General features: G+C 37.4%; 1 protein-coding gene across 3 annotated transcripts in view; it reads right to left on the reverse strand.

Annotated features, from left to right (window-relative positions):
• ADAM23 (ADAM metallopeptidase domain 23) overlaps nt 1–25,533 on the reverse strand; it is a 253,104-nt gene that overhangs the window by 4,685 nt on the left and 222,886 nt on the right. The window contains exons 24-25 of one of the 3 annotated variants that reach the window (XM_069075295.1): nt 24,842–24,953; nt 7,015–7,105 (exon numbers count right to left, since the gene is read on the reverse strand). In XM_069075295.1, the coding sequence (XP_068931396.1) occupies nt 7,015–7,105; nt 24,842–24,953 (203 nt within the window). Of the gene's footprint in view, nt 1–7,014; nt 7,106–9,891; nt 11,623–24,841; nt 24,954–25,533 lie in introns of those variants that run through there. The other 2 variants (XM_069075297.1, XM_069075296.1) reach the window with 2 other exon arrangements.

Here is a 25,533-nt window from a genome sequence, read left to right on the forward strand (position 1 = left end):
GGGTGGGGATGAAGTCCCAATGACTGGGGGAGGTAGGAGGAGGGATATGAAGCTCTGAAGTGGGGTGCACATAGGGACAGAGAAATACTCTGAACAATAAGGAAGAAAGGTATCTGTGGTTGTGCTGGTTAAGGGACTTAAGGATCATCATGATATCAAAGGATTTAGGGCTTGGAGGCTCTTAGAGGTCATCTGATTTCAAGCTCCATGTTCTGTAGATGAGGACCAGAGATGAAATGACTTGCCCAAAGTCACACAGAAAGTAAGTAGCAGAGCTAGGGTTTGAATCTAGGTCTTGACTCCAAATTCAGCAGTCTTTCCACTCTACTCCAATTGGGAATTTCTATGTCAGGGTTGGTCTGTAACTATACTTCTCCCACGAAGTCATCTCATAAAGTTCAATGTGAAACTGTATGCACTGGAACCTCCACCTACTTAATTTCCTTCCACAACTTTCATAAGATTCAGCACCATCCTTCCTGCTATGACTGTTCCATTTCCTTCCAAAAAGGAGCTATCTGCTCCCTACTCACCCTAGCACATTAGAGATAAACCCAAGGGTGGATGGATATGAAGGAGATCAGAGTCTGTAATTCATTCATTGCCCAGTCTTCCTAAAATACCAGCCTAGGATGTGAGTCATGAGGTTACCTGTCCCCATTTTTCACTAACTCCACGAGTGAACGCAGTTGGTATAGTGAAAATGGGTATTAGGTTTGGAACAGAAAGACCTAGGTTGACTGTACCTCTCTGCCCTTCGGTTTCCTTATCTATAAAAGGAGATAATAATACTTAGACCATCTTCCATACAGGACTTGAGTGGTCAAAACTATTTGTAAATCTTCAAGTGCTACATTAATGTGAGCTATTATTTTTGTCTACAGCAAAACAAACCCCATCCCTTACACCCCCACCCATTTCCAGTAACAGCCATTCTTAAAACTATAAGACAAAAGGCACCTAATCTCCGGTACATATTAGTTTACTGTTCTCCATTTCTTGGTCAATGACCAATTTGGGGCAGGAAGGTAAATATGATTTTTGACAAAAATATCTATAAATGGGAGAGCAAACAAATAACTTTAATTCCAAACTCAAAGCCCAAGGAATCTCTTTAGCTTCTTGCAAAAGTAAAATATTTAACATTAGCTTTTTAGTCAGTCCTACATCACTTTGGAGGATTTGGGTAGCTACTATGTCTCATAGATGGACAGTTGTGTATTTCCCTGCTGATTCATGAATCCTTGTCTCTTTTCTCCTATAGTCAGAGGATCAGAGACAAGGAAGCAGATTGTTGGATAACCCATGCAAAGTAACTCTTCTCTTGGAGCTGTAATTATAGACTAGAAGAGAATACAATTGGTAAGGAGTTATTTTCACTCCAGCTTCTTTTCAATCCAGCATCTCAGAAAGTTTTTATGCATGAGGGGCACCACTCATCCCTCTCCTCTCCCCACCCGTTCCTTCCTGAGATTCTCTAAAAGTGGTCTTGAAACCCCAAAAGAGGTCCTAGAATTCTTTTTATCCACAAGAAACCTTAAAAATCTCAGAGACTGGTCTGGGCCAGAATCAGAGCCAGCCCTCATCTTTGACCCTTTTGACCTCCAACCTACTGGCTTCCTGTGTCCACTGTAGATGAAGGCCATCATTCAGAGTGTTTCCTAATAAACTGTTAGATCCCAAGTATGAAGATGGCATTAACCTTCCAGGCCAGTGTCATTCTATAGGAATAGTGCCATGGTGGTTAGAAAAGTTCCCTTGACTATTAAATATCTCCAGAGAAGCAGTGATGGGAGGGGGGGTGTAGCTCATTAGCTATCACTGGGATATGGAAATGGAATTCAAAGAAGATGCTGGGATTGGTGATGATTTTTCTCATTTGTTCAGAATAATGAAATGTACCATCACCCAAGATTAAAAAAGAAAAATGTATTTAATCTCCTGAGAAAATTCAATTAGCAATAAGTTTCTGGGTATTTTAACTGCTAACCTGTTTTCTGTTATCATCTAATAGGGCATGGAAAATACCTAATTAACTTCCTTAGTAGTATTCCATGGATATTAATTCTGAAATTCATGTTTTAGCTGAGCCCATAACCCATTCTCTCTTAGTTCCATGAACTAAAACATGAGCCAAAGTGGGCCCACACATACCGGAAGCATAGCCTGATTGTACTGACGATATCCCTCACCTGGCCTATAGCATGGAATCATATATTATCAAGAAACTCAAGTTAGAAATGCTCATTTCAGTATAGTTACTCAAGTGAACATCTTTTACACTTGGAAATAGCTACCAAAGACCAGTCACAACTGATTCTGAAGGTGTGCCACATGGAGAGTAACCATAAGACAGTTGAGGATGGCATACTGAGAGACACAGCTCTACCAATGTAGTGGCCAGAACATGATGAAATACTGTGATTCACTTCCCATTCTGGTTTTGCTAATGAACCACTTCACTGTTACATTCTTTCCTCCTCAACTCCCAACTAAAATTTTCTTCCTCCTTATCAATACTACTAGTTTACACATCAATCCACCTCCACCAATTTTTTTTATTGCTTAAAATATATGAATGAGACTACTGCTAAATCTCTTTAATCCAGCTTTCCTCACTATCTGTTTTCAGGAAGAGTCAGGAAGGCTCAACCCAAAGTGCATTATTCCAAAGTCATTAAGGGACAAATTACTGAGTGACACAACTCCACCTTAGGGTCATGATGTAATGATAGGAAGAGCATGATGCTGAAACATGGCATCTCAATCATTTTGATTTTATCCTAAAGTCATTTAACCTTCTCCTCAAGCTCCACGAAGTGCTTCTCTTTCATTTTATGTTAACTCTTACATTTGAGGTAAGTGTCTAAGGGCCCATAGACAAAAACTAGGACACTGTTTGTAAAGTCTGGGATTCTTTCTACATTTTTTTCTATTTTTTGGGGGGGAGGATGGGAATAGAGAGGTGGAGAAAAAGAAGAAGGAGAGTGAGCAAAGATGAGGGCAGAGATGTGGGAGGATAGAACCATCACTAGAAGATACTGTCTACAACTAATAATATCTTTTTTCTCCTAAATTCCAAGAGCCCTTGGTGACCACCAAGGAATACTAATATTCTGGAAACTTGAAAAACTTTGAACTACATCATGGCCCTGTTATCCTCTAAAGAAGACAATGATGAACTTTTAGAGTATAGTTTTAACTAAAAGTTAGTGTAACCATGGCATATCTATCATACTACCTCATGTGAAATGGGGGTGGATCCCCCACCCAATCAAGCTGAATTTCTCTTTCTAGGAGTTCCACATTGTTACACCATGTTGAAATTTACAACTTTCTAATCACCATGATTTTGGTATTTCTTAAACACACACTCACACACACACACACACACACACACACACCCTACCCCCTCTTATTTGAAGATAAAAGAGTTTAAGAAAACCATTTTGAGAAATGGGTTCAAAGGCAGACCTTAGGTCTCAGATAGTCTGCATCTAGACTTGGACAATTATAAGGGTTTGGGTGGAAGGCCTGTGTTTCTTTAATATTTCAATGATGTGAAGCCTTGTGCCTTCAAGACTATTTGAGATGAAATACACTTTTAGGAGGAAATGGCCATTCTCTCTACCATACAATATATTTTCCATGAGCATGTATTACCCTAAAGTTCAATTCTTCAGTTCATTAATTTGTTTCCCTGCCACAAGTAAAGACCTCATTTCATATCCAGTTAGTGAGTTCACAAAAAAAAAATCCAAGTCTTTTCTCAAATTCTTCTCTACTATTCTCTATTCTTAAAGAAGACTCCTTCCATTTTGTACTGAGTCCAATGAAAAGCTTAAAAGTCTTCACTTCAACCAGAAAACAGGAGTATTTACTTCTCCATTCTGAAAAGTTGTTAGTTAACCTCAACACTGTAGTCACATGCTCACACACACACACACACACACACACACACACACACACCAATAAGCTACAGTTGTATTTAACATTAAAAATCCAGGACATTTTTTCATCTTCAAAAACCAAGTAGGATATGGTTGCTCTCAAATTCTGCCAGTCAAATGTCATAGCAAGTTATACTATTAAGTATTCATACAGAAGCAATAATTGACAACATAAAGCAGTAACCTTCCTAAATCCCCTAAAGGGCCAAGGTTAGGGTTACAGATTGATTTTTAGAGCCTTTTCTTTTTCCTTTGATGTTGCATATAAAGTAGCTTTTTCATTTTTTGTTTGTGCCACTAGAAGAAGAGCCTTTCTGCCCTGTTTCCACAACTTTAGTGGTTATGGTAAAAGATGCTTTTATACTCTTTGAATGAGCTGCTAGTTAATACTAAACCTGGCCAGAAGTCTGACTGGTTAGTTGCTCATAATAGCCAAGTTCGATTTTTTTTTTTGGACTTCATGCCCTCGAGTAGTCTCCGAATCCACAGGTGCCCAATCTCTCTTTTCGTAAAACATTCATCCCCCTTTTTCACCGTTTTGAAGACTATATGCATATCCCTAGTTTGGGAAAGCAAACAGAATTTGGCCTTCAATCTGGAAATTATGTGGGCTGGGCCGCACTGACTTAAAACACAAGTGATAAAGAAGGCTTTTCCATCATCCCCCAAAGAAACATGCACTTCAAGCTGTGAGCTAGGCCAGGCCAGTGTTCTGAGGTTCTGCTACAGAATAATGTTCTCATCTCGAATTTTTTGAAATGGCAAACTCACCCAGGTGTTCATTAGGAAAACCTTGGAAGAAACCATAACAGTTTCTGGTGAAGGTGAATAGGCCTTGGACAAAGTAGTTCCTTAATAAATGGTGAATGACTTGAATTGAATTAGATAATAAAGGTAGATAGTGGAATATATTTTTAAATGTGTAAATGTATCCAAGGCGATGGGATTCAAGCCTTACAACAGTTGGGCCTCAGAAATGTCCTTTGTAATGCCTTGAGAGGAAAGAATTTAAGTAGTGGTCTATTTGTTTGGGTTTAGAAATCTTTATGGAAAAAGATTTAAAGGGAATATTATCAATCCAGAGAGTAGGAGAGTATGAAGTCTACTGAAAATGACAAAGGCCTCAGAGACCTTCATCTGAATTAGGGTACCTTATTAAATAGAAAAGGATTCTTCTACCTAGATGCTAGATAAGAGATTCAGAGCTGGCAGGGGACCGAAATCAATTTTATAAGTATGACTCAAATGTAAGTTATACATTTTGTGTCTTGTACACATCAAATACGTTCCAAATTGTGTTCTATCTTATATCATGGCATTTTCCAGCTACCTATTTGGCTAAAAGGTTGTTTCCCTGGACAAGTACATGATGGATCAATATGTATGGAAGAAACCATTTGAAAAATGAGTTTGTAGATTTAGGTTACAATAGTCAAGCTCTTGGACTTTATCAAGAAAATCCCAATATATATTCCCTAGGTTAAGTAAAACTCCAGGGTGCATAAAACCCCCAATAAAACACTGAATCTTTTTCCTCCTCTGATTCATCCTAAAGTAAGAGATTTCATATGGTTTCTCATTTTGTGTCCTTTTCCACTTAGAATAACTATATTAATTTTAATTGGATTAAGTAGATCAAAGTTGGGTTGCATGCACAAAAGGAAGTTGAGATAAAACAATTAGATATATGATATAGTTTTTTTAACTATACTTATAGACCTGTGAATCAATAATAAATTATTTCTATAGAATTATTGATTTACAGAACTATTTTGTGAAATTTGGAGTTAAAGAGCCTTGGTTAAAATTCCTGCTCTTAGGTTTGCTAGCTTGTATGACCTTAGACAAGTCATTTCCCATCTCTGGATCTGTTTCTTCACCTGTAAAATGAGGGTGTTGATCTACGTAACTTCTAATGGCCCTTCCAGTCCTAGATATTATGAATTCACTTCAACTAAACAGATGTAAATGTAGATTTTTTAAAACCTTGAGTTATCTGGATAGACATCTCATTTTACTATGTTACTACATTGGGTGCATGAAAGCATTTCTTTACAGGGGAAATATATGGTACATGAATGTCTTAGCAATTCATACTGGTTGTCTGTGTCCAAAAATAAGAATAAAAACATGATGAATAGGCCAGATCTCCACAGTGGATAGTAAAGAAAAGAAATTACTATCAGTTAGTAAATCGGGAATATATTAAGAGCCTAGACAGCTCCAGGCTAAAAACCAAAACAAAACATACACACACACACACAAAAACGGTGGCTACAAATAAAGGCAGATTCATGACTGAGATTCTGAAGCCCACACTGGCCTTATTTATATGTTTTGCCTGTCCAAATCAACTCAGTTTGTGAAGTAATATTCAATACAAAAAGGAGATCATTTTTAAAGGCGTGCAAAAAAATCAAATCAGTATTAGCACTTGCAAATTATTAATTTCCCAAAGTGAGAAATTTAAATCACTATTCCAGTGATTTAAAGAAATACACTACTTTAAAATCTTATACAACCAAATGTTGGTTTTTCTTTTAAACTGAGTGACTTCACAACCAGACACTATATGTGTGATAAACATAGATGCTTATGTATATTATAAAACATGCACTATAATGTATATCTTTCTGGTTTGGTTTATTAAGTGCGTGTTTCCAAAAATGGAAACCCATAATTTAGCACTGGCCTACTTTCCAATCACATGGCCTGTTTGGAAAGTTATATAGTACCAAAAGTACAAATGACCTTAAAATGCTTGCTTGCTTCTCAGTGCTGAGTGGAGAGCTTTCTGGAAGGCCTTTCATACTGTTTCCCTTCAATTAATGAATGTCACTTCCTTCTATGCTCAGTTCTATTTGCACCCCGATGACATCTGATGTTTTGAAGCCATTCCTCCCTATCCCCACCCCCAAATCACCTTGAGAATAACAACATTGATCTTTAATATTTTAAACTTTTAAAACCTACAGATCTTGTAGCAGGAACTCAAAACTTGGTTATGTAAGCAGAGAAGAGTATTGCCATAGCCACTGAAGAGAAGACATGCGGCATTGCTTACTTAAAGCCCCATCCTGTCCCCCCAAGGACAATAGCTGCTACCAGGATGGCACCAGCGATGGAACCTATTATAAGATTGGTGGCACTAGGACCTGTGACAAAGGATTATGGGAAGAAATAGGTAAGAACCAACCACTTAGTTTACATCAGTAAGGGAAAGGCAGTGAAGTGATTCCAAAGATCTCTTAACATTTTAAAACTTTTTTTTTCTTCTATCTTAAGGTCAAGGGACTACAGCACCTATTACTTGGAGTAAGATTCCTCCTTAACTAAAACTTTAAGTACTTTGCTGTGTAATGATTAAATTCCCTGAGGTTACTCTTTAGATAATTTTAAATAAGGGAAAAATAAGTGTTGACCACAGCAAATACTTTTATCAATGACCCTTACTACATGCTAGCCTTGCTTCTGGCTCCCCAATTCTCTTTCCCTCCCCACCCTTCCAAAACCCCAAATACCAATATTGAGGTCTCTGATAATATCATAAAGACATATGACATCAGGATTATTTCTCACACATATACAAATAGTGAAGATAAAGAAAGAAAAAGCCTTGCTGACAATGCCTAGCACACAGTAGGGGCTTAATAAATGCTGATTGACTTGACTCGATACCTGGAGTTACCTAAATTTTACTTCACACATTGTAGGCCACCAGAATGGGGAGGTCTCAGGGAAAGAGTATGTGTAATCAATTTAAAAGAAATATCTGCAGTTGAAACACACAATTCATCTTTCCAGAGACAGGTTTCCACATCAAAACATCTTTTAAGATTGTCTTTAAGGAGAGAAAGCTTAAATTGGAGTGGAAAAGGGAAGACATTGAGGGAGCAAGAAAATCATTCTTCCAAACAGGAATAAAGCTCTTCACCCTCAGTTGATTGAGGCTGCTTTCCAAAAGTGTTGTTCTTAACAAGACTGAGGCTGGGCTCTGGGGGGACATAAGGAGATGAGCTGGAATGAGCATAAAAGATGAACCATATAAAGTGGATCTCTCAGTCGCAATGGTTTGACAAATAAGTTGTGTTGTATATCATCTGGAAACTCTCTTTTGCTTAGAAAACTTTCCTAGCTCAACATTTTTTCACATAAAACAACTTTCTCTGGTTATCATAACACGAATGTGCAGAAATTCTGCTAAAGTTTCAGGGCAATGTTTACCCGCTATTTCCTATTTAAAAATTTTAAGCAGCATGGCCCAGGTAGCACTTGTCAAGACCAAGTGTTTTCCAAGTCTCCCAAACCCCCTTGAGTTGGCAAGCAGATACACAGGTATAAAAAAAAATCCTTCCTTCTCATATCAAAGTTCAACTGGGTTCAAAAATGGGTATAATTTTAAAAAGATCCTGCATTGGGAGACATGAATGTCAGTATAAACTAGCTATTCTGTGTGTTTTAATGCATTGGAGAACTATGTTTTAGTGGATAAGAAGTTGAGGGTGAAGAGATGTGTCAATGGAAACAGGTTGACTTTGATTTGGTATTCTCGGCTATGCACCCAGACTCACCCTCAAAAGAGTACAACACGTGTGTATCATATATATGTAACATGTATTTTTTCCTCCCTTTGGGGGGGAGGGAACCACTTGTATAACAGTTCCTTTTTTCACTATGGAATTTTCACTATGTTCATTATGGAATTATTTTGACAACAGGGTTATTGTGTTTGGGAGTTTTTTTTAAGGGGTAAGAGGAGCATATAGTTTTAGACTTGTAATTTCATCATGGTGGGAACTTCCCAATGTGGAAACTCCTTCCATTGATCAGCACCTTGGCTATGACTGAGCATCTTATAGAGCTGCCTAAGTACTTGTCCACTGTCACATAGATAGTATTCCTCAGGATCAGAATTTGCACCCAGTATTTTCTGACATCAAAGCCTCTATCAACTATCTCATAGTGCCTCTCTTGATAACAAGTTAATGTAATAAAAAAACAAATATATCACACTATACATAAAGCAGGTGCCATTCTTAGCTGATTTTTGCTTTCCTACATAAAATCATGATTTTAGGATCTGAATGCATATATACATACCCTACTATAAATGATCCTTGATTTTATTATTTAGATCTAGTGAGTAGAACTCAAAGAAAATTTTATTCCTGGGCCCTTACTCACTAAATGTACATTGGACTATCAGTTAAGCCAAGAATGTTTCAAATAATCTTTCCTTCATATTTTTAAAAGCTAAAAACCAGTCTACATTACAATGAAGTTCTCAGTAGTTATGGAAGTAATCTGAATTCAACAACAACAAAAAACAGGAACCTTCAGAGACAAACAAGGCATTGAATCAGTACAAATTTGCTATTTAAAAGAAAAATTCTTGCTAGACTTACCTGAAAAAATATGACCACTACAAACCAAGAAAACTTAAAAATGATGGACAATGAATGCTGGCAACTCAGAATTTTTTCCCCTTATAAATTAAAGCATTGTTTTCTTGCTTAGTTATTAGACTAGTATGTCAGACTATTGAAATTTAACTCTGAATAATAAATTTTCTATTTTAATTTGGTGAAAAATATACCAAATGAATTTGGGGCTATTGCTGCTGAGCCTATCAGCTTCAACAGAGAATTCTCACAGAGGGTATTTGGAATTGAATGGAACTGAATGCCAGTATATAAATAAATGTCACATCTTAATGCCGCTGCCTAAGCATCAGGGAAAAGATTTACCTACCAATATTATGAAAAGATGACTCCTTGGTACATATGACATTTCTGTCTATGAATAAAAATATTAACACTTTCCAAGTATTAGGTAAGCTCATACATATTGCAAAAGTCAAAATATTCTTTTGAGGTGAATGCATTTAAAATAAAGGTAGATTTTTAATGGTTTTTAAATTTTTAATTAAATATTATATTAATATCTATACATTTGAAGCATTTTAACCAAATAAGGATGAAGAAAATATATGTTATAGTATTTACAATTCCTTTCTGGGTAGTTTTATCACGTCTCACATATAAATCCAACCTGTCTGATGTTCTCCAGGTCTATAAACAGCTGAGCTATCTAGATGATTTCTAGGGAAGCACAAGCATAGATAGATATTATTTCTGATTCATTACTTCCCAGAAACAAAGCTGCTATCTACCAATCCAGTGACTTCCTAGGATCATTCGTTCAATCTGATTCTTTCAATCAGTTTAATGATCATCTCCACATGTTCCCTTCATGATCACAGAAAACAAATATTATATCCTTGTGTTCCAATACATCTGGAAGAAGATGGAGAGATGACAGCTGTTTGCAAGATGATCACTGATTTAGTCAAGAATTGCTAGTTTCTGCTAATGATAGAGTTAAGCTGTTTCTGAGACACTGAGGAGGAGAAATAAGTGTGAAGTCATCAACTTATCAAAAGAAGACATTTTGCCTCAGTGACAGGTATTTTGGCACTCTATATGATACCAGTGTTTAGAGAGAGACTAAAACATTGTTATCCTTCAACCCAGCCACTATCACATGGAGAGTTGACACCTATTCAGTGGGGTTGGGTGATGTACACCACAGGTGTCTTGTGCTTCAGGATGCATGTGGTCCACAATATTCCCAAGTATGGCTGAATCAGATTAAAATGTAATTGGAAAATATTTAGCAAAACAAGTAAAACTACAGTAAAATACAGATAATGTTAATATGTGGTTTTCTGAGTCATTCTGCAGCCTACAGGGATCTGTATGTATGGCTTAGTGGACCACATTTCTATTTGAGTTTGACACCACTGATGTACACAATCAACCCAAGAAGGAAGTGGAAACAGCATGAAACAATCAGCTGCCCTCATGGCAATTAATTAATAAGACAGCTACTAAATATTGGGCCCTATGCTTTGTAGACTAGAACAAACATAAGAACCTGAAGGCATGGAACTGGTGCTAGAACCTCAGATCTGGTTGATCCTAATTATTTTCCAAGAGGATGAAGAAAGTGCCATAGATTTCCCAAACCTCTAACTTAGGATCCAACTGAAACATACTATGTACCACCCTATAACATTAAATAAATATTAATAGCTCATTCTTTAGATTTCCTTTACAGGACCTTATTGTGTTTATTTTGGCTAAGCGTTCTTTTCTGCACCTCACTGAAAGTGAAGATTCACTGATAAAGGGATCTCCCCAGAATAAGAAAACTGAATATAATATAAACATGGTTCGCATGAATTTTTTTTGACAGTTAAAAGACTGTCAGAATATCTCTAAATACGTATTTTTGTTCTCACAATTTGAGCATTGGGTGAAACATTTAGAAAATATTGATCGTGATGCTATCCAATCTTCACAAACTTATTCATTTATGCCCCACATTGTCCCAGACAGGAGAGGGTTCAACACAGCACAGGCAAACTCCATGACACAGAAACATTCAAATCACACCACAAATACAACCACCACACAACACAAAGCCAAGGACACAAGACACAGAAGGATCAGGGACCAACAATTACCTCACACACTAGGCACCAAACATAAAAACTCTGAAACTCAGAAAGATGCTTACTCCATTCCCCACCCTGTGCCTCCAAAAATCACCCCCAGGGCCAGAATGGTCCCTGCCACTGCACCTATTAGCCTGCTTGTGGCCATGCTCCCTGTGCGGAGGGAAAAGGGAGATTCTCTTTAAAAAAGAAATGACAACACACTAACTTCACTGAAGAAAAGAAAAACCTTATTAGAAAATGTAGTTTTATTTTAAATTTCAATATAAGGAAATGATTCAATCTTTTCCTTAAAACCAATAACTAGATTCTATACAAAAAAATTTAATTTGGGGGGATGATGTTTAATTTACATCAAATATCCAACAATCCTATTTTCTCTCAATATTATCTTTTCTTCGTGGGTGGTCCACCTGTGGAAGATTTATAAGCGTATTTGGACAAGATTATACAGAGGGCTATGGTCTGTGTCCCTGCTAGAAATGTCTACATTGATAAGATCATAGATCCATTAGAGTATGGAATTATTTTAATGCCTATGTTGAGGGGTAACATGACAGTGGCTAGAGAGCTGACCTTGAAATCATGTAGACGTGGGATCAAATCTCTTAACTTCTTAGTCATCTAGGCCAGTGAAATCAAACTCAAATAGAAATAGATCCCTGCCACTGTATATTGACTTAGAAAACCACAAATTGACATTATCTATGTTAGATTTTTATTTATTTTGTTAAAACATTTCCCAATTACATTTTAATCTGGTTATGGCAAACCAATGAGTGGCTAGGAGTTTGACACCTCTGATCTAGGCAACTCTCTAAGATTCCAAGTTGCAAAGAATGTGCCAGTTTGCCCTGGTGGGGGAGCTTCCCTATCCAGGAATGTCGTAGATCAAAATACACAGGTCCATCTCTATCAATGATATTTATTTTTTGAATCAATATTTTTTATTCCTTATTAACACACTTTAACATTTGAGGAATTGTTTTAGAAAGCTGGACCAAAGAATCTCAAAACATAGTAAATTTACATATTAATCAAATAACCAATTACAAAATCCTTCTTAATATCATTTCCCTCCGAATTCCATAATCAAGTCTATATGAAGATGACAAAAATGATTTTTTTTAGTTTTACATTGACCTTTAAAATTAGACACACACACATGAAATATAGTATTGTGTTGTGGCATAATTATCGATCTTGTTTCCAAGATCACTGTGATGTCTAAATTTCCATTATATTCCATGGTATTGTGAATGTGTGTGCTATAGGAATGAGGGCAATGATACAGGTTCATGTGTGGATGTCTCATGTCTCAAATATTAAGCTATCTCCTGGACATCTAAATTAATAATCATAGAAAATCAGATTAACTTTCTCAGGCCACCATTTCACAACTTACTATGTTATGTCACTATATTTCCAGAGTCCAATACCCTCTGGATACAGCTTATGCTTTAGGAGAAAATTCTTTAGAAGTTGAAACTTTAAGTGAAACAGTGTGGTACAGAAGAAAGAGTTCTGAATTTGGAGTCAGAAGAACTACATTCAAACCCTAGCTACATTAATTCTCAACTGTGTGACATATGTCCAGTCATTTCTCCTCTACAAGCTTTAGTTTCCTCCTCTATAAAATGAAAAGTTTGGGGAAGCAAAGCAGGTGTCCATCAAATGAATAATGGCTGCACCAACTACGGTAGAGGAATGAAATGGAATGTTATTAACCACCAAGAAACACTGACTATAAAACAATTGGGACAAACCAGGGAAAACGTCTATAAATGATACTGAGCAAAGGAAACAGAACCAAGAAAACGATTTATATAATGACCACAATAGGATGAAGGAAAACAATATTGCAAGACCTCCTAACTTTGATCAACTTTAACTTAAGGGGACTGAAGGTAAAGTATGCTACTCTCAGTTCAGTAAAGAAGTGATGAATTATAGGTATAGAAGGGTGTATGCCTCATAAAGCATGGCTTTTTTTAATGTATACTTCTTTTTTTAAAGAATAGTTTGGGGAGTGAAGCAGGCATTAGGAAGTGACAATTTTTTAAAGAATAAATAAAATATTTCTTTAAATGCACAAAATAAAATGTAGTTAAATTAGGTGACCTCTAAGATCTTTTCCTGTCCTAACGTTTTATGGTTCTGTTGGTTAACTGCTTAGTTTTCTATGTTGCCTCGCTTATGATAATACAGAATGACTTTTGGCCACTATCTTTCATAAATGAGATTAGGTAAAGCAAGACCAAGAATGAAAGCAACTCTTAAAATCATGATGTCAGACTTAAAACTCTCAGTACTGTGTTCATTAAAATCTATGATCTTCATAGTTGCTTGAATGAACCTTAGAGCTTTCAGAGATGGGATGGCATATTATGGAAAGGGGATGGGAAGACATAGTAGTTTTTCTTAACTCTTCTGAGGACCTGGATAGTTCTTTAATCAGTTTAAATTTTGTTTATATGTTCAAAACGTTAAATGTGTGTAATATTATTGGTGTAATTATTCCCATTAGTGCAGACTACAAAGCCCTCCATGCCTTAGGAGACAGTTTTTATGAGTTTCTTGGGTTGAAAAATTCATCATATGGTGGCTAACCCATTAGTGATAAGCCTTTCCATCCTTAGTCAGGTTGAACCTCAGGTCAAAAGACATATGACCTACTGTTAGGCTTGCCTCCACTATGAGGCATCAAAATACATTTAAATAGAGAATTTTTATCTTAATTAGACACAACTGGGAAATGAAATATTTCTTTTTTTTCAATAGACAAAAATTAACAGAGATGCTAAGGGAAAAAAATCAACATGTGAAAGAGGTAAGCATATGTTTTCAAATATGACAATATATTGTAACTCAAAACTAACTAAAAGGTAACCAAGTCTAACTTTTAAAATTGTGGCCACAAACCTCAGAGGAAATAAAGTAGGAATTCAGAATACAGGGACGATTGTTCTCCCTTTTTAAGTGAAGATCTACTTACTTTCATTAAAACACAAAACTAAGAATACATGGCCATAATTGCAAAGGTCACCACTTAAATTAAGGTATTTTACGAAGGAAAAATGGAAACGAGATTTGTGTCCTCTTCAAATGTCATGAACGAGAACAAATCCAAATCTTCCTAATTTTGTGTTGCAAATATAATGACGAGAACTGGAAGGAAAGTGTGCCAAACTCAAGTCCAAGGCAGATTGTTTATATTCAAATATGTCACTAAGGCAACATCGTGTTTTATAGATAATAGGAATAAAAATTTGAGTTTGCAAAGGAACACCTGTCAGACAACAAAGACAAGACGAGAGCAGGACAGCGGGCAGGTGGTGAGAGGGCATTAGGACGTCTGGCACTCTTCTCGTGGGATTGTTTTTCATTTTATCTTATAGATGTTTAAGTCGTATCCCCTTGCTAGACCACAAACTCCTTGAAGGCAAAGAGAATGGTCTCCCACTAGCACAGTGCTGTTCACTTAAGGCAATTAACAAGGGACTGACTGATGAAGTTGCTGGAAAGGAATCAGAAGGCCACGATAGTTCCATAGATATCTTATTTTTATTCCTCTTTCTCAAAACCCAGTAGTTCTTGAGAATAAAAAGAAATAGTCAATAATCTCACTTTGGACTGGAGAATGATCTCCACATCCTTACCTGAGACAAGGGCCCTTGACTCCGAGAACAGGATAAAAGCAAGCAGGGAAATCGTATTTTCCAAAAGAATTCTCCCCCTCCACCCTGCTTCCCTCTCACACACACTTGGTAGGACTAGAAGACTGAGAAGGATGTAGGGACTCATCTGATTCTTTGTCATAGTGCTTTTTAGACATTTCAAGGGTTAGCTAAATGGCTCAAACTTCAGAATAGCTGTACTCTGTGAAAAGGGAATGACTCAGCCTCTCTTCCTCCTGACATGAAATAAATGAATGCAAGTGGGTGGATCTTTCATCAGAGACCAGGCTACTCTTCAAAGCTATGCAGGAATTCATGACAAGGTAGCTTCATGAGCCTCATAGTAGGAACCAAGAGACCTGGGTCTTGAAGCTTATCTTCATTTATTTACTGTATGACCTTGGGCAATTCACTGAATGTGCACTGAACTTTGCTTTTCTCCTCATCCCAACTGTGAATGTGGAAATTCCACAGCTTTATCAAAATTTAGGACTTCTCTTTCCCCTTGATCCCCAAAATGCACTTACCAGTTATTCTAAGTTGACTTTGGGAACTTAATTCAATTCTCATTTATTAAATGCCTATCCTTTGGGGAAGAGACAAGGTTTAGATAAGACATCAGTTCTTACACTCTGGAAGCATAGTTTGCTAGTGGATTCAGATACCTTCATTGGTAACTGTGATCTTCAATGATTCTGTTATGTGACAAGGATTGTGGAGGGGGTAGTGTTAGGGACTTGGGGAAGAAGGAGAGAGAGAGAGATCAGGAAAGTTTCTTTAAGAATGTGACATTGGAGGGGGGGGTTTAAAGAACAGGAAGGAGTTTAACATATTTTTTCATCACAGCAAATGTACAGAACAGTGGAAACCAGAGAGGCAGGACTCTATACGTGACTCAGTCGGCAATAGGGAGCCACAGAATATGACTAAGCATTTGAAGGGTCATGACCAGATTTTGTTCATGAGGAAGATTGATGTGCATGGGACAGGGAGAGGGAAGAGGTGGGAAATTGTGAAAAATCCTGATAGTAAAGTGAAGAGTTGCACTTTTCTTTTTTAACCTAATATGCATTCATTTATTATATAGGACAAATTATAGGCTGTGGTATTAATTTTTTAAAAGGCACAGCATAAATATATTTTCCATAATTAATCTATGCTACAATAAGACATTTATTTCACATTTTTTTATTTTCTCAGAAATCTGCTTTTTTTAAATGAAATTCTTATAATAGGAGGAACCTTAGGTATCTTTAAAGGGGATCCCCTTGCCACAATGCTGCCTTGTTACTATTAGAAGATGTCAGAGACATAAAGGTGAATCTGAGCATTTAATTTACAGATGAGGAAACTGGAGGGATCCTTGTGACTTTTCCCAAGGTCATACTGCTTATTAGTAGAACAGTGGTGATACTTCTCCTTCGTCTTCCCATATCTCCTTATTCTCAATTTTGAGACTATACCACATGATCTCTCAAACCCATTAGAAGAACAGCAATTGAGTTCTAATTAGTGGAAATGGAAGAGAAGGAGAGAGAGAAAAGAGGGAGGGGAGAAGAGAGGAGAGGAAGGGAGACAAGAGGAAAGGAAGAGAGGGAGGGGAAGGGACGGGAGAAAGAAGCCCAGCATTTGGTAAAACATCAATGATTTAAGTCCACAAGGCAGCCAATTGCATTCCAGATAGACCACGATAGGTATATTCAAAAGCTAGAAAAGATACCATGTATTATGGTAAAGATGAGAAAGAAACCACAAACAAATCTTTTTGATTAAATTCATTCTGTATACTTCTAATGCACATTATTTGTTATTTGGGAAATATTATTTCCAGATTTCTCATGTAACAAAATTCACTAAATATTGGGTGTGGGTTAGAAATATCTTACTCCCATCCAAATAAACATATTTTTAAAGATAAAATGCAAAAGGCTGTCAGAAATGCTAAAACCAGGAATAAGCTAAAGTTGGCATGTACTGCAAAAGATACCAGGAAGGGCTTTTAAAACTACACTGGGTTGGGGGGGTGTAATGGGAATGCAAATTTGGAAGATCTTACCTGCCCCTAGGCTAAAATGCACCTGAAGCCTGGGGAGGGAGGCTTGTTTTTCAGTCGATACTTCTTGATTGGCCAGTGAGTCAATAAGGTTGTTACATTCTCTGAGCCAGGAGAAGGCTATATAAGCCCTGATGTGTAGCATTGTTTTGGGACTCACTTTGAGAAGTGTTCTGTGATTTGATCTGAATTCTGGGAAGCCATTGTTGAGAGTCCCCCGGCTTTGAAAAACCCAGATGTTGACTGGGTATGAATGTAATGGTTGGACAGTTTGGGAAGCTGTCTACTTGATCTGTTAATGTCTTGATAATTCTGTCTGTATATTTTGAAGTTTGGGGTGCTGACCTTTTTCCCCTGAACAAGGTAAATGATATGTGTCTGACTGATTAAAGTAAGCTTGTTAATCCATTTTGAGTTGCTTTCCTTTAACAAAGCAGATCCAAGAACCTGTATGGGCAGCAAACCCTGAGGACGTGCTAGCTGTGTAACCTTGGGCAACTTACTTAACCCGAATTGCCCTCCAAAAGGCAAAAAATAAAAATGAATAAATAAATAAAAACTACACTGGAGACAACAGGAAGCTAAACAAAGAAGGGGCAGGACCACTCTTTGGAGGAGATGGAACTCTAATAAGGAATGCCCAAAAGAAGGTAGAACTATTCAGTCCCAACACAGAGAATGATCTGCAGACTATGAGGACAGAACAAAATAGTTAGCAGGACAAAGGAAATCCAAGATAAGTGAGGGGGTGGTAAGAGATCCTCTAGCTGACCTCAAGGAGTTCACATCATCAGGACTCAATGTATGGAAAGAGCTGACACATGATTGCTGAGTTGCCCTTGGTGATCTCTAAGAAACTATGAGAAAAAGTAATGTGTTGCAGTTCTAGAGAGAAGCAAACATTCTGATTTTTAAAAGGGGAAAGAAGTCTAAAATGTCCTGTGATGACAGAAAGAGAAAGAAATGGTCTCAGAGTCCATGTAAGCCAGCCCCTTCATTTTCTAGATGACGAAACCGAGACCCAGGGAGATTCAATGACTTGTCTAATGTCACACAAGTATAAAGTAGCAGAAGCAGAATTTGATCCCAGGTCCTCAGACTTTAAAGACAATGTTCTTTCCACTGAACCTTAGAGCCTCTTCAAACTATGAGCTTGAAATGAATTATTGGAAAAATGTTAGAATGAGGTAATAAAGGCATATATAGCCAAAGGTGTGCCAGGAAATGTTTAACAGCTGACTCTCCAAAAACACATGGCCCACTTTAAGTTTAATCTGTGCTAACAGATGGCTCCAGCACACCCCTGGGTATAGTTCATAGGTATTTAGGAAGTGATGTGTGATCATCATGAGCCAACTAGGGTTCATTAGGAATGACCATTCCACACTAACCTTTTCTGATAAGGGATTCAGAAGAGTGCAACAGACATCATATACATGGATTTCTAGAAGTCAGCTGACAAAGGCTTTCATTCATCTTTAAAGAGATACGGACCAGACAAAAACACAGTGCTACGGATTCAGAACTGGCTGAATTTGGGGGCCTATGGAGTGGTGATTAAGGATCATTAATGGCATCCATTGTAGCCTCATTCAGCTATTATGGCAGACTGAATCTAATAAGACAAAATTTACTATGGATAAGTGTAAAATGCTGCATAAGGATTAAAAAAACAGCAACTACATTAAGTTGAAGATGGTGAAGGTGGGGCTAAACAACTTGGCCAAGACAAAAACCTCAGGGAGAGCAAACTCAATGTTAGTCAACAATGTGAAAGGACTGCCTTGCCTAATGTGACGTTACACTACCCTGGTGAAAGCAGTATTCAGACAGAAGGAGGTGATAGCCCTGCTGTATTCTGCTATAGTCAGACCACATTTGGAGTATAGCTTTCAGTTTGGGGAGTCACATTTTAGGAGGACCATTAACAACTCAGAACATATCTAGAGGAAGGTGACCAGGGCAACGAGGGGAATTGAAATCATATGACAATTAACTACATGAATATGGATTGTTTAGCTAAGAGAAGAAAAGACTGGGATAGAGAGAAGGGGGAGTGTGTGTGTGTGTGTGTGTGTGTGTGTGTGTGTGTGTTGAGGGGTGAAGTTTTAAAAAACACCTTCCTCACAACAAGTTTCTGAGGTAGACAGAACAAGTATTCTCTGTCCCTGGAAGGCTGCCATGTAAAATAGAGATTAAATTTGTTTCTTTTCGATCTAGAGAACAGAAATAAATTATAATTGCAGAGATACAGATTTCAGTTTGATATAAGGAAAATTCTCTTTTGTGTTGTCATTTTTTAGTCCAGTCTGACTCTTCGTGACCTGTTTTGCGATCTTCCTGGCAGAGATACTTGGGTGGTTTGCCATTTCCTTCTCTAGGTTGTTTTAAGATGAGGAAACTAAGACAAACAGGAAAGTGACTTACCCAGGGTCACAAAGCTAGTTCAAATCTGGGTATGTGACCCCAGATTTGAACTCAGGAAGAGAAGTCTTCTTGACTCCAAGCCCAGCACTCTATCCATTGTTCCAACTAGCTCTTCTATTACTGGCGATCAAAAAGGAATCTGGAGAACCTCTTGTCAGAGATGTTGCTGAGGTAATTTCAATTGGACTATGATGGTTCTTGAAACTCCTTTCCAATTCTATGGTTCTATGACTAAGATTCTATTCTGTGATTCTATGATTTCCAATTCTGCAATTCTATTATATAGTTTATCATTTCAGACAGATTAAATGTTATTATAAACATGTCCTTTTCTTGACTCGGGCTTTGCTGTCTGATCACAAATGAGCCTCCTGGAACCTCAGTCTCTTTATCATAAAAAAAAACCATTAATCCTTGTTCTGGCTACATCAGAAGGTTGTTGTCAGAAAGGTGTTTTTTTTTATTTTAAAGCATTATATAGATATGAGTTCTCGTTATTACTTAGAAAAGCATTATTAGAAGAATATAATGAGCCAGATCATTCTACCAGTAAACAACTGTGTCTGGTAGACACCCTGGGAGAAGCACAACCTAAGCTTATACAATTACAGATTTAGAGTTGAAAGAAACCTTAGAGGTCATCTATTTCAACTCCCCTCATTTAGCAGATGAAGAAATTGAGGCATAAAGAGGTTAAGCCACTTGCCCAGGGTTACAACAGATGAGCGGTAGGCATAAGATTTGAACGCCATTCTTCTTGCTCCAAATTCATTGATATTCCCATGGTCCACAATGACTGTCATAATAACACCATCCAAACCAATTTGGGAGGCAAATTCAGAGTTACAAAGGAACCAAGATTGTGTGTGTTCCATTCTACAGTAAAATAAAGGTTCACAGTCAAAGTTTTTGCCTTGAGATGAAACAAAGATCTCTTCAGATGCTACAATTGCTTTGATCAAGCAAAGGTAGAGGTTTTTCTTTTCCTTGGCTATGTATTGTTAAGGCACCAAGTATAAAAGGGCACCTAAACATTATATGTGTTAAATAAAAATAAAACATAAGTAATTTCCTATTATGATTCTCCTTTTAACCAGAAATATAAAAACCAAAATCACAAAGCATACATGACAACCCCCAATACATGAAATGTCATCCCACAAAATTTGTGTGTGATCAGGATGTCAATCAAGCTTTCCAAAGCAAATGAAGAGATATGAGAAGCCCTGGAAAATTGTGTCACTGGGTTGTCCCCAAATTGCATACTTTACATTAACTCTTCTGGTAAATAAATTATTTATCTAATGGGGTAGCTGATGCTCATTCCTATAAAGTTATGGCATCTTCTTTTTACTCAGCATGTCAAAGCTTCACAAGGAGTATTAATAATTCCAAAATCAATGTAGTTGAGATATTGACTCTGCTCCCTTCAGGGACAAAGGGAGATCTGGGGCAAATGTGAATATCATCCTCTCCAGAATGGGTCACACTACTCCTAGAGTTTTCTTGAGTAATTTAACTTAATTTCTAATTTAATTTTGGAGCTTTGTCCAGTAATTTAATTTATATAACAGAGGAAATGGAGATGAAAAGGAGTAAGGAGTGTATGTGGAGAAGAAAGGGCTAGAAAGTGATCCTTCCCAGCCTATAGCAGGCACTCAGGGGGTTCCTGAGAGGCAAAACACTGAGCCAGATGGGATAGCTCTGCCCCTGTGCTCATCTGTGACAATGTCTCTATGCTGAGTTACCTCCAACTTTCCTGGAGGAACAATATAGGAATAATCTCTCTCACCTAACATAATCATAAAAATTAAGATATTAAAAAATCTTAGCAGATCAGTGATTGATTCCTTTAGAGCAGTGTGTTTACTAAATGTAGCTTCTGGAGGTTGGCCTAGATTTCAAGAAAAATGAATGGAAAGTAAGGAGAGGATTGTCTCCCCTTGGGGGGGCAAGGAAGGAAGGGAAAGGGGGGTGAGAGAGAGAATAATAAGAGCTTGAAGGAAATGTTATAATTCCTGTAAAATCTTAATATTATAATCATATTTTTAAAAAATAGAGAGGAAGGATGGCAAAGGACATGGAATGTTAGCCCTAGAAGCAGGAAGACTTGTCTTCAAACCCTACCTCAGACAAACAGTGGCCATAGGCAAGTCTCTTGACCTCTTTGTGTTCTAGATAATTCATTGAGACTAGATGCTGCAGAAAAGATGACCTAATAATAATAGCTAATATTCATATAGTTCTTTACGATTTGCTAAGAGCTTTACAAACATTCTGTCATTAGATCCTCACAACAACCCTGGGAGGTGGGTTTTATTATGATCCCCATTTTACAGATGAGGGAACTAAAGCCAGGAGATGTTAAGTGACTAGCGAGTGAGGGTCCCACAGCTGGTGAGTGTGTCTGAGGTCACATGTGAATCTAGTTCTTCCTGACTCCAGGTCCACTGTTCTATCCATCATCAAGTCCCTAGCTAAAATCACCTGCTTTGGTAGAGAGAATTTCATCATCCAGGAGTTCCCTAAACTGATGAAATCACAGGTCCAGACCCTATCCCCCTTAATGGGTAAATGAGTAAAAAGTACATTAAATATACCCATCTAACCCAACCTCTGAAAGCTATACAGTCACTCTTCCCGCCAGCTTCCCTTCCTTCCCTGCCAACATCCGTAGGCCATGTATATTTAGGGCCATATTTTGACATCTTGACTGCGCTGCTATTTACAGAGTTAACACTTCTGGATCAAAAATAACTCAAGCATGGGCTTAAGCGATGGATCTAAAAGTATATCTAAAAGGAGTAGCAGGGTTTTGTGATTTTGCCCATCTGCAAAAGGAAACCATGAGATCCTTACAAATGCTTTTACATAGTGTTTCATAAACTTTTGATATTGTGGCGAGAGAGGGGAAATAGCAGGTGACTCGATGCTTAAGTCATTTTAAGGGTTTCTACAGACCATTCATTCACTGGGGGATGGGGAGAGCACTAAGTCATTCTGCTTTTTAGTTTACCTGGGCTGGGTCCTTCCCTGGGTCTCTTGCTTTGAACTGATGTTGGAGAGTGTGTCAGAACTATGCACAACACAGCTGGGACAGCCCAGATGTGCACTGTCTGCATATATCTTGGAAGAAAAGGGTGCACAATGGAGAAGGATTTGGTTTGCAGTGCTCTCTGTTAGTGCAATTATAAAAATTACTCTGTCTTTAAAAATTCAAACAGTGGGAAAATAAAGTAGGTAATTGCCCAGATCCATAGAGCTAATTGAATTGTAGATTTAATTTAACTACTTACTGAAAATTGGCCAACCTTTCCATATGGTATTCCAAACACAGTTATAATGTGAGAAAACCATTAATGAAAAAATCCAAGCAGAAATTACTTTAATCCTTAACATTTATAAACTTGAATATGAAAATGGAGACTTTTCTACTTGGTCCTATCCCATTATTATTAGAAATGTTGTAAAGTTGAACATACTTTCCCCCAAACACAAAGCCTCGGGATTTTGTTTATAGTCTTTAATTATTTGGTGAATATTGTGATTGTTATGAGCAAGAATCATAATAAATGCTACCCTAAATAACAGAATGATTTTTCATTACTTAATAAACATGTCATCTAAGAAATACATGTCTACCTTTGGGTGTGCATAGCAATTATTTAATGATTCCTACACTCTTGTAATTAGCTAGATGTCAAAGGAAACTCTTTGATATTAAGTTTTCCTGGAAGAATGAAAACTATACAATATAATGCATCTCCTGTCTTTATAAGGCAATTTTTGCATTATTTGGACTTCAATTCTAACATCAAAAACAGCAGAAAATGATTACCTATGTATTTGTATATGTGTGTGTTTATATACATATATATGTCACATATAAATGACTGCATATACACATGTACATGTACCTGTTGTTGTTCGTCCTTCATTCTTGATGAGGTCTATGATATCAGGAAGGTGATGCCATGACATGCAAGTGAATTGGATTTAAGTGAGGGAGGGCTGTACAAAGTCACCAGCCCCACCCTCTCCTCCAGAGCCATCTGGGTCCAGTGCCAAGGTATAGATCAGGACAACTGGAGATAGCCCTGGATACAGTGGGAGATCTAAGCCTTTTTAAGTTAAGGTCTTTTCCAGATCTCAGTTTGAATGAGGCAACACCCATTCAGTGATAAACATGTACATATGTTTATATGTTTCTGTATGTGTGTGGGTGTGTGAATAAATATCTAATCCAGGAAAATACATATTATTTTTAGCTATCAGGACAATGATCCCAAAGGTTCCTTTAAGGACAGAATAAAATTAGACTTCTGAATGGAATAAATTAAAGCTCTGCTGAAGAGATCTGTGCCATCATAGTAGACTCTATCTAGTGTTGATACAGATGCAGCAAGAAGTAGAAAAATTCACCAAACTTAGAATCATCTGACCGAGGTTTAAGCTCAGCTGTCTAGATGATTAGTTGTGACCTGGGTTCAAATCTTGCTTCTAACACACATTGCCTATATGGCTTTAGGTAAGTCATAATACCTTTCTAGGCCTCAATTTCTTTGTCTGTAAAAGAAAGATAATAGAAGGAGAGGACAATAATGCAAAAATTGATAAACAATATAATGAGAGGCAGTAGGGACCACATAGGAGGAAGGGAACCAGAATAGAAATCAGATGAATTTAGATGCCCCTCTACCCCCAACTAGCTTGGTGACCTTGGGCAAGCTGCCTGAGACTCAGCTTCCTCATCTGTAAAGAGATTGTTTTTAAAGTAATCATTCTAATACCTCCTAGGATTGTTGTGAGAACAGTACTTTGTAAATTACCAAATGGTTTGTCCATTAATTGGGAAATCTATGAAAAGTTGTAAACAATAAATACTTATGTTTATGGGAAATAATGCGATTAGAGGAGAGAAAAAATAGTGAACACCTAGAAAGAAAGGAAAATTACTAAGCTCACTTTTCCTCAGGCATGGGTTCTGGAATGATGAAACAGAGCACAGACAAGACAGCTGTCATTACGTGACATTTAGAACACTACAGTTATATTCACTATAGGGCCGACGGTTTTTTGGGGGGGCGGGGTTTGCTGTTTTTTTTTAAGAAAAACATTCTCTATTTCCTTCCAAAACTATGATATTGCTCTATTCAAGGCTTTTGGGAAAAGGTTGTCTAAATATATACAGTAAAAATGAACTCAAATCACAAACCCTTGGGTCCATCATCCTTCGAGGCTGGAGGTTTTTTGATAAGATCTCGGATGCTGCAGTCTGTCCCTGCCCAGGTGTTATTACAAATGCAGGTGACTTCATTACTACATACCTGTGTGACAGAAAACATGAACAAAGAGTGTTTTCATTGTGGTTTGCTGCTGGTTTCTTTTATCATCTTATTGTTCAGTCACTGAAATAGCCAGGGTAAAGTCACAAAATTCTTACAGGACAGTCCCACTCCCTAAATTCTGTAGACTAAAGCTGACATTTAAATTTTACTAGTAATCAAGAACAAGGAAACCCTTACTCCATTCTATTCCACTTAAAAGAAGGAGGGAGGGAAGGAGAGTGGGAGGAAGATGGAGAGAGGGAGAGGTAGAGGGAGAGAGAGAGAGAGAGAGAGAGAGAGAGAGAGAGAGAGAGAGAGAGAGAGAGAGAGAGAGAGAGAGAGGAGAGAGAGAGAGAGAGAGAGAGAGAGAGAGAGGATACTGGGAACTTTTATTATGCTTCTGATGTAAAATAGGGAATCTTAATCATTAATCAACAGACACTTACTAGATGTGTGACCCTGGACAAATCACTTAACCTTGTTTGCCTCAATTTCCTCATCTGTAAAATGAGCTGGAGAAGGAAATGGCAATTCCAGTATCTTTGCCAAGAAAACCCCATATGGAGTCATGAAAATTCAG

The sequence above is a fragment of the Petaurus breviceps genome, unplaced genomic scaffold, assembly GCF_028583685.1.
Source record: "Petaurus breviceps papuanus isolate PSGF00001 unplaced genomic scaffold, PetGlider_PUasm1.0 90903, whole genome shotgun sequence".
Lineage (NCBI taxonomy): Eukaryota > Metazoa > Chordata > Mammalia > Diprotodontia > Petauridae > Petaurus > Petaurus breviceps.